The sequence below is a fragment of the Sinocyclocheilus anshuiensis genome, unplaced genomic scaffold, assembly GCF_001515605.1.
Source record: "Sinocyclocheilus anshuiensis isolate Anshui unplaced genomic scaffold, SAMN03320099.WGS_v1.1 scaffold429, whole genome shotgun sequence".
NCBI lineage: Eukaryota > Metazoa > Chordata > Actinopteri > Cypriniformes > Cyprinidae > Sinocyclocheilus > Sinocyclocheilus anshuiensis.
In genome coordinates this window covers 294169-305050 of record NW_015539859.1, presented here as the reverse complement: position 1 = coordinate 305050, position 10882 = coordinate 294169, and the positions used below count along the sequence as shown (strand labels likewise).

Here is a 10882-nt window from a genome sequence, read left to right as displayed (position 1 = left end):
GCTAATTAGGAACACAATCAACATCTGCATTAGCAGACAAGCCTCAAAGACACTTAATATTGTTAACGTTTGTTAAAATTGAAACTGTTTATTGCCAGAGAAGAACTGGTTCTGCTGGTGTAGCATGTAGTACGTTTCCCTCTGTCATGGGGAGGCTGACATTAGAGACTTTGCTCACCATAGTGGATGAGCTGGACTACAATGACAATGTAAATAAATACGCATGCATAGTTCTGTCAACCGAAAATAATATTTATGCATTATGGATAGACATGATATCATCATGAACACAAAATTGAATTATAGCTGTCAAAGAAGCTGTACCATAACCTTAACCATATAAACATGCATAACCACAAACTGTCAGCTAAAACTACATAATTAAAATTTAATTAAATTTCAAAGGTTATGTCTCAATTAGGTTTATTAAACACTGGCACAATATACACATTCAAGAGCATACACCTCTAAAACATTACAACAGATCACCTTTTATTTATTAAGCTTTTAGGTATAAACCAGACATGTGCCATGAACATAAAGCATTACTTATGAGAGCTATTTGTGCAAATGATTCACTACAATAATTGTACACAAAAAACAATATGTGAGAATGTTTCTGGTACTCTTTTCCCCCCTAATATTTAAATACAGTGCACAACATGTTTTCCTTTAAAACAAAGCCTAAATTTACATGTGGTCAAAACATGTCAGTTCTCACAACAACACAGAGACATCTATGGACTCGCAACAGACCACAGAACTATGTGGGAAACAGCAGAGAAGCTAAAAAACAAAAACTGGATGCAAACATGCACACCACCAATAAATAATATTTATTCTAATATTCTTACACATATTTACAGTTATAGCACACAAAACACAAAGCTGTCTGTTAATAGATATTTATCTTATACCATTAATTTAGAATGAAAAGTGTACAGTTCACAAAAAAAGTGTACAGTTCACATTAAATGGTGCCTCAGTTTGCGAATACAACAAGGTTATTCTGAAACTGCAAAAAAAAAAAAAAAAAAGCTACTGAATATTTCCACTGTTATTGCCCAAGATAAAAGAAAACAGTGACCCTCTGTGACCCAGTAGTGGGGCATGTTGTTACAATGAAACCTGTCTATTTAAACGACTATTATTCAGCAAAATTGATACAATAAACACTGCTGGAAAAACACACAATTCTGTTATTGGACTTCAAACTTTGGATAACAAATAAAATAATATTACTTTCTTGATCTTTTACTAGCATGCATGAAATTATTCTGGTTATCAGATTTATGTATTACAGATCAGATTTAAAATAAAGATTTATTTATATTATAATATTTATTCATAGATTTTTATATTATTTATTGTATAAAAACATATGGGTCAAAGTCAAAGACGAGATGTCCCATTTTGGTGTTCGCATCAAGTGATTTTATATCAAGTGATTTTATGTACGAAAAACATAAAATGCAAGCAAAGTGTCTACTGTTCATTAATGTTTCAAATAACTTTTGTAAAAAATTACGTGTCAAAATAAGGGATAAATAATGTTTCATCATCATTCAGTGTATTTATGTAAAAATGTACTTTTTCTAGCCTGTACTTATTAAAATATAAAAAATATTTTTGGTGTATGACCTATTTTTACACTAAATGACATTTCAGTGTTATTCTGAAACGCAAAAAAAAAAAAAAAAAAAAGTAAGAAAAAAAGATTTTTAGAGATTTTTAGTCCACAGCAGACAAGAATGAATCTCACAAGACTTGTCAAAGACATACTCACATATTTTGCATAAAAAGAAGTCTATTTTAGTACCATTAAAAGTTTTACACTGTAAGGTGAAATGGAAAGTATTTATTCATCATAATAGTACTGCCTTTAACTTATGCACTCGAGATAAAATGCTTTGTATTACAGTAATACAAATCTAATGAGCATCACCACTGACATAATAATACAAATGAAGAAAAACCCAAAAGTAAAACATAATGTGAATTTAGGGGAGCTTGTGCTTGTAACAATAATGTCACAATGCAAAAAATCTTAACCGTCCTAAAAAATATCCTTCTTTATGCAATATATATCTTATTTGTTCAAATATTATCTAGACATGTATTCCTGAATTTCAACCATGAACATGCTTATTAAAGGAATGACAATCACACACACACACAAAAAACAGCAGCACCCCAATGACATGTAATAACAAGAAATTAACATTTGCAAAATCAATAACCAAAGTAAACACTAGTGATGTGAGGATGAGAAAGGAAACTGGCTCTGTGTCTTTTACTCCGTCTGGGGAACAGAGATGGCAGGACCCTTGGGGTCGTCGAAGCGGTCCATGGTGCGCAGCTGCATGATCATGTGCAGGCCGTAAGTGAGAACCAGCACCATGAGAAGAGATGTGACGAGCCCCATCCAGATACCAGGAGTGAAGAAACTAGCACAGTCACTGGCGTAAGAGAAATCCTTCCCAGCCACATTAAAGCCCTGGATCTGTCACATGAGAGAGAAAGACAGATTCCTGTTTAAATACCATTCCAGGGTTTCATCTGGCTTTCATTTTGTTGAGTCAAATAGGATATTTAATGGAAATCAATGTAAGATGGAACTTGATTTTAACTATCAGGATTTAATTTGGGTTGTCAAATTTTGGCTATTACATTATTGGGTGAGATTATTTTGCTGGGTAATATATCCCTGCTGATGTAACATTAGTCATTTAAGAAGTGGAGAAAGTTATTAGAATTTGATTAAAATTATGAAAATCTTATAAAACAACTTTATTGTGGACTGCCCATTGCGTGCTATTCAAAAGCAGGTCACACACTGGAAAAGAAACTGGCCACAGGCATCGCACATAGAATATGTCTCATGCTAGTCCACTCCTGACAACCTTCAAGATAAGAAAGAACGAAGTCCTCCGGGTATGAATGGGGGTTGGCACTTTGGAAAAACTGAGGGATTTGTGTTATAGGAGATTTAAAGGATTAGTTCACTTCCAGAGTAAAAATTTCCTTTTAATTTACTCACCCCATGTCATCCAAGACGTTCATGTCTTTCTTTCTTCAGTCACGAAGAAATTAAGGTTTTTGAGGAAAACCTTCCAGGATTTTTCTCCATATGGGCTTCAATGGGGACCAACGGGCTGAAGGTCCAGATTGCAGTTTCAATGCAGCTTCAAAGGGCTCTACACGATCCCAGCCGAGGAATAAGGGTCTTATCCAGCAAAACGATCAGTCAATTTCTTAAAAAAATAAAAATTTACATAGTCACGTTGGAAAGGTCACGTGTGACGTAGGCAGAAATACCGACCCAGTGTTTACAAAGCGAATGTGCAAAAAAAGATAAATGCCTTTTACAAAAAAAGGTAAAACAACGAAGTCGGATGATTTTGAAGTTGGAGGAGAAAATGAGATTTTTTTACCCTACTCTACCTTTTTGAACTGGAGTAGACAGTCAAAGAGCTAACCGTGAGTGATTACGTAATGCGTGAATCTGCGGACGTGCATCGCAGAGCTAGTGCAAGACGTGCATTTGGGGTTAAAAAGCATATACATTAGGGCTGTGCGATATGAACAAAAAAAACCTATCGCGATTTCTTTGATCAATTTTGCGATTTCGATTTTAATCACGATTTTGACACACACAGACATGCTTTACAGTCATAAATGACTGCTGCAGACGCACCGCTCCTGGAGCGCACTGCCGGACCGCAATCACGTGCAGTGTGAACGCTCTGATCCGTTAACATGGGCGCGGACAAAATAGTGAGTGTGTGAACCTGGCGTTACGTTTGTATGCCCGCCCAGTCTGTTCTGTTCTCGTGCTCCATTTAGGCACGCTGCATTCTGATTGGTTCGGATAGCATACCACGGGAGGTCGGGGGCGCGGAAAATCGTGCTATAAAGCGATTTAGAAATCGCGCATGCTCAAATCTCGATTTTATGACAATTTCGATTAATCGCACAGCCCTAATATACATTTAAATTTTTTTTAGAAAATGACCGATCGTTTCACTCTATAAGACCCCTATTCCTTGGCTGGGATGTGTAGAGCCCTTTGAAGCTGCATTGAAACTGCTATTTGGACCTTCAAATCGTTGGCCACCATTTAAGTCCATTATATGGAGAAAAATTCTGGAATGTTTTCCTCAAAAACGTACATTTTTTTGCGACTGAAGACAGAAAGACATACACATCTTGGATGACATGGGGGTGAGAAAATTCGGTAATTTTTATTCTGAAAGTGAACTAATCCTTTCATATAAAATGGAAACCTGGCTCCCTTTGAACAAATTGCAAGTAAATAAAATGTTATTAAGAAACATTTTCTTACATATTACACTTACAGTGTGGGTCGCGACCCAAAAGTGGGTCACAAGACCGCTCTGAGTGGGTCGTGGAGTGTACAGTCAAAGAAACAACATCAACAACAAAAAACAAAATTCTAAATGTTTTTCCGATGCGAGACTTTTATTTTGAAAGACGTGTGAAAGCTGTTGACACTTTTGTCAGATGCAGTTTAGGTAAAGAGCACCTGAGAAAAACACGATGTCCCGATTCAGTATCTGCAGTCAGATAAGATGTTGTCAGGCTTGAGGTCAGTGTCATTATTCTATCATTGTCAGATGAGATGTTGTCAGGCTTAATGTCCGTGTCATTATTCTGATGTTATTTTCGTAACTTGTTACGAAATAAAAAGTCTCTCACCTCAGAAAAGCGAACTATCCTGTCCTGTCAGATGTTATGTGCTCGTATTAAGTTCTCTTCAATCGCACGTGCAAATGCGGCGGCGCACGCTGTATATCACTTCACTAAAGCGCAAAAGAAATATGTGCATGCAGCTTGTGAAATAAAAGTCAAACACCAATAATTCAAATAACTGGTACTTCGTGTGTTAGCTGGGAAGGATTTGCATGAAGGTATGATATTCATTCTATTCAGGAGCAGTTTCCATGTTTCATTAACAGTTCGTGTTATTATTATTCACCATGGTATCTGTTGTTTCCATAACCCAAAAATGCCATGTTATTTTCACTTTGTGTTATTTTGTACATGCTTAAATGACTGGTGGCTCATACCAACCTAATTGTATTAACAAACTAGTTTGGGACTAACCTTACCTTATAGGCTGTTTATTATTCAGTATTAGTCCTATTCTTACAATTTATGTGTATGTTAAGTAATGGGGGACGGTGCTTGTGTGTGTGCGTCAACAATTTTTTGTGAAATAAATTTGCATTTTTTTTTTTTAAACGAAATTATATCTAAATATATTTCCTAACAAAGGGGGTCTTGATGACCTTGAGAAAATGTGAGTCCCATGGCCAAACCAGTTGAGAACCACTTGTCTAAGGTTTGCTTTTTGGGAAATTCCTTGTGATTTTTGTGGTGTTGAAAATATTGTTACATTGTGTTTGCAAATGTAACTGCTGCAGTGGATAATGGATAATGGCTGAGATTATTCATGTTGTAATACATTACTATTAACCGGGTAGAATGATCAGTCTCTGCTGCTCAGTGTACCTGTAAATACAGCTGAACTTGATGTAGTGACTAGAAACATGACTAATATCTTATCTAGCACTCTAGATACGGTTGCCCCCATCAAGTAAAAAAATAAGTTAGAGAGAAAAGTCCTGTACCATGGTACAGGTGTCATACTCATGATCTCAACAAAGCAAATCCTAACCTTCATTTTTCATGCCAAGTGTGATTAAACAAGAGTAATAAAAATATTAGTCAGTTTTGGTCTAAGTGGGAATAAGTGGTTCTCAAAAAGTATTAATGAAAATACAATTGGCCTAAGTGAATATAATCAGTTAAGTCTGATGAGAGTTCAACATTTTTCAAATTTAATCAGCAATCATTTAAGTAATGTTGTTGAGAAATATCAGGTATGGCTTTAATTTCGATTAGTAATGGCTCTGTATAAAAATAAGCCACACAGAAATAATTACTATACTGCGAAATCTTTACTGTGAAAAATACTGTGAAATATTTTTGTCACAGTTTTATTCAGTACAGTGGCTAGATAAAAAAAAAAATCCAATATATCAAATTAACCAAATATTCATCAGTTCACTAGTAACAATTTTCTTCACAGCTATATATTTCAATATATTCTGAGACTAGAAAATTCAAGTATTCAAAGACAGGCAAAAATGTCTTGGTTACATATGGTAACCCTCGTTCTCTGATGGAGGGAACGGAGACGTTGTGTCGAAGTAAGTAAGTTGCAGTCTGTAAGATGTGCACGGAAGCGTGACTTGATGCACGACATTGCAGAAAATGTGCGTTCACAAATGTAGCCTATGTTGATCCAAATATGGAAAGCACTTTCGAATTTAATAATCTGAGGTTCTCTCCAGAGATGTTTTGCCACATTTCTGCAATTAAGGATGATTGCTGAATAGTATGGGTGTTTCCTTTTGCCTGAACTAGAGCCCTGCATTTAATTTAATTTCAGACTTTTTTTACGCCCCTCGGGCCGGGTTTCGGGACAATTTTCACGTCATAGTTCAGACGCGGGCCGGGCAAATTATTTTACATAAAAACATTATAGCTTATATTTGTTTAGTACATTTTTAAATTAATGTAAAAACTAAAATGAATTGTAAAACTGAAAATTATTTTTTTAATTGTGTTCAGCATGGTGGGCCGCATTTGAATTTGTGACGGGCCACGGGTTGAGAACCACTGGTCTAGGGGAAACACTGAATCCTAAGCAGAATAGAGCAGTGGACCAATACACACATGGGGCTGCCAAAGGGAGCCACGACATATGGAGCACTAATCCATTATGAGAGCTCACTTGAGGTATACTTACTCATTATGGATTCTTGTAGCGAGTTCCTCTGCTAAACTTAGCAATGTAAGGGAGTACTTGGGTGATGGAAGGGTAGTCCATGGTTCATAAGAAGGAACCGAGAGAGGGAAAGGCACTAAATGTAAGCTCTACACCCTATCAGCCACCTGAGTTTTCAAATGAGGATCCCTCCCATGGGAAGAACACCAATTCATGAAATTGCACCACTTCAGGTCATATAGACACCTTGTAGAGGAGGCCCTAGCCTGCGTAATGGTATTCACCACTGAGGGTGATATATCTCTGAGTTTCTCCTGGTCGTGTCCAGGGACCAGACATGGAGGTTCTAGAGGCCTGGGCACGGGTGCCAGATTTTGCCCTTCCCCTGAGAGAGAAGGTCCCTCCTCAGGGGAATCTGCCAGGGAGGAGCTGATGCCAACAGCAATAAGGTGCAGCAAACAAGAGTTGTTCCATATCCTCCCTGATTTCTGAGTCTGTGCAATAAGGCACACTGGGGACAACGCATATTCGCATAGGCCCCTGGTCCAGCTGTGCATTAGTGAGTCCATGCCGAGGGGGGCCACGGAAACCACTGTGGGGAATGAGTGTATTCTCGTGAGGCCAACAGATCTATCTGTGCCTGACCGAATCGACTCCAAAACAGCTGGACCGTCTGGTGGTGAAGCCTCACCTCGCCTCACAGCGTGACCTGCCATGAGATGGAGTCCACCTGGAATGTGAGTGGCATGCAGAGATCTGAGTCTCTGCTGGCTCCACAGTAAGAGATAGCGGGCGAGATGTGTGCCTCGGCACCATGCCCATCTCAGGACTCTGTTATGAAGCCAGTGCCGAAGTGATCTCATATGTATCAGTCCCAATGGCATAAGTGCGGCTGAGGATGCCATATGCCCCAGGAGCCCCTGAAAGTAATTGAGAGGGGCCGCTGTTCTGTACTTGAGAATTCTCAAGCAGTTCAGCACTAACCCAGCATGATCCTCTTGAGAGGTGTGCTGTCATAGTGACCGAGACCAAATCTACACCGAAAAAAGTGATACTAAAAAGTGAGAGAGTTTGCTCTTCTCTCAGTTGACCCAAAGTCCTAATCGGGCTAGGTGGTTGAAGACCATGTCCTTCTGTGCAAACCAACTCTCACGAGTGAACTAGAAAAAAAACAGTAATTGAGATGGAGTCTCTGGACTTCTGTGGACTTTTTAGTTTTTACAGTCATTGAGTTGAGAATGCGAATGCCCACTTTTCTAAGAGGGGTAAGGGCAGTCTTCGCGACTTTCGTGAAGACACGAGGAGACAGGGACATCCCAAAGGGAAGAACTTTGTACAAATAGGCAGACCGAAGAAACGGCCTGAGTCTTGGAAGGATCGAAACATGAAAGCATGCGTCCTTCAGGTCTATTGCCGTGAACCAATCTCAGTACCTGACACATGTTAACGTGTTTGAGGGTTAACATTCTGAACAAGAGCTTGTGAAAGGCCCGGTTCAGCACCGTTAGGTCCAAGATTGGTCTGAGCCCCCCAACCTTCTTGGGTACAATGAAGTAGGGGCTGTAAAACCCCTTCTTCATCTTGGCCAGGGGGACAAGCTCTATTGCGCCCTTCGCCAGAGAACAGCAGCATTCTTGTCTCACACAGAGGTAAACAGAATGCCAATGAACTTCAGCAGACTCCTGGCAAACCGAATCACATAGCAGAGCCGAACGGTCCTGAGGAGCCATCGGAAAGGGCTGGGGAGCTTCAACCAAGCGTTCAGACACCTTGCTAACAATCTCCGTGGAACTATGTTCAACGTACCTGGGGCAGGGTTCCTGTGGCTTTGAGAAACAGAAGTCACAGTGGCAGAGGACATACGTCCTTTGGGGTGCGCAGTGTCTTGTCCGTCAGATCTGTCAATGAAGTCACTGATGGATGCGGGAACTGGAGTTCTGGAGTCATACTAACTCGATGACTCACCTGTTGCATCAGAACATGAGGAGGCAGAGAATGTGTGTCCAATCACATTGTCAATTCCTGGCCGTCGCACATGGGAGGGCCAGAAACATCGGGTGCTTTTTTTTCTGAGTGTGACCCAGGGAAAGCGGAAATAGCACTTTCAATGACCATTCGGTGACTGCTCTACCATGTGGCAGACATCCAGAGCCACATAGGATCCACCTCCCATCCCCCCGGCGGAAGTGGAGCTAGGCTGGTCAGCTGGTGCCTCCTCCCTGGGTCGCCTGTCTCAGGTTTGCTTTGAAGCCTTTTGTGGGTTCTTAGCATCCTGATGACAGGTAAGAAGGACATAAACCATCCACAAAAGCTGCTTCAGCATGGGCGTGGCCCAAACACTGAGCACAGCAATTGTGTCTGTCAGAGGGTGAGATGTACAAACCGCAAACAGAAAGACACCAATGGAAAGGCATGTTGTAAACACACAAATCTATCTGTGAAGCTCTTTTAGAGAAATTGCTCTTTACACTTATCTGTGTATGGGCAAGGGAAAAACTGCTGCTTGTGCCATAGATCCAACGAGGCGATTGAGAGGTGAATGCATCTCCCAAAGAGATGCTGCATCGGCTCCGAAGAACAGAACGAGTGAGCAAATGCTGCGCTGGCCTATTTATACCCGGATGTCCGGTGTGTGGCCTGCTTTCTAATTTCATTTGCCTTTTCTCAATGATGTCAGTGGTGTCTGGGTTCCCAAGTGCAACCCCTAGTGTCGGAACTTTGACACAACGTCGAAGTGACCAACTGAAAGGGAACTTAACTATTAATGAAGTAACTATACGTAAACTAGTTAAAGTAAACTATAACTAGAACAACTATATAATTGATAACTTCTACAAGCATATGCATTGAGATCAACTGAGATCACAATTCTCTCACACCATACTAATTTTTTTAACCAAAACATTTATTGCACTCAAAAAAAAAAAAGAAAAAGTGCTGTCTACACAGGACTTTCAGTTATAATATTGCTGGACTTAAAAGTAACAAAAAATAGTCTCTTTTCCTTATTTTAGACCCCTTAAAGTGAATAACTTTAAAGCTGTAAGCTGTTGAACATAAATAATAGTATGTTAACAATAATAAATAAAAATAACTAATAAATAGCACCTGTGTGTCACGTTGCACACACACGAGGGACGAGGAGACTCTGGAGAATATGTTGACAAGACTTTATTTACAGGAACCAAGGGAGACGAACTCAGGAAGACGTTTACACGAAGACGTTCAACAGCAGACAGAGAACTAGGGACTGGGAACACTTTAAATACACACAGGAGGAGGGGATGACGAGACTGGAGAATATGTTGAGAAGACTTTATTTACAGGAACCAAGGGAGACGAACTCAGGAAGACGTTCACACGAAGACGTTCAACAGCAGACAGAGAACTAGGGACTGGGAACACTTTAAATACACACAGGAGGAGGGGATGACGAGACACCTGGGATCAATGAACCATCATGGGGAACACCTGGGACAAATTAAACATGGGAAAGGAACACCTGGGGAGCAAGACACAGACAAAACATGGAACAGAGTCTGACACTGTGCTTTGTGTGGTCTGGCAGCTGGTATTTTTAGGTGTGGCCCTTGTCCTTCATGGCTAACTCGTACTGTATTTTGTGGTGACGTTTGAGGTAGGGATGCTCCGATCAGGATTTTTGCAACCAGTACTGACTACAGATTTCTTGTCATTATGATCAGCCGATATTGATCCCGATCCCAATCATTTAAGCTTTATAATAGTGATATGCAAGCTCCCTATTGACTGTCACTGTTAACCTTTTTTTACAGATAAAATATTACCAAAGATGTTGCCTTCATTGTATTATTTACAGAGATGTTGTATATTGTTGTTTTAATTGAGAAATAAGCACAACAAATATTAATCTTACAATTAACATTTTAATAGGACTTTACACAAGAGGAGTTTACACAAAACACTAACCATATTATCCATATATTTTGGCTTATTAAGGAGCATACAAAACTTGATGTTAAACTGAACAAAATTGTTCAGTTTAGGCTTCAGGCTGTCAGTCAGTGCAGTTACATTGTTACACCA

The 10882-nt window shown here is 39.5% G+C and overlaps 1 protein-coding gene across 1 annotated transcript in view; it reads right to left on the bottom strand.

Annotated features, from left to right (window-relative positions):
• Positions 1-2014: 2014 nt before the first annotated feature.
• The window catches only part of LOC107684876 (V-type proton ATPase subunit S1-like), a 20653-nt gene continuing 11785 nt past the window's right edge, over positions 2015-10882 (bottom strand). Inside the window, exon 10 of the mRNA XM_016481249.1 lies at positions 2015-2503. Within this exon, the coding sequence (XP_016336735.1) occupies positions 2294-2503 (210 nt within the window). The 3' untranslated portion in view covers positions 2015-2293. The remainder of the gene's footprint in view (positions 2504-10882) is intronic.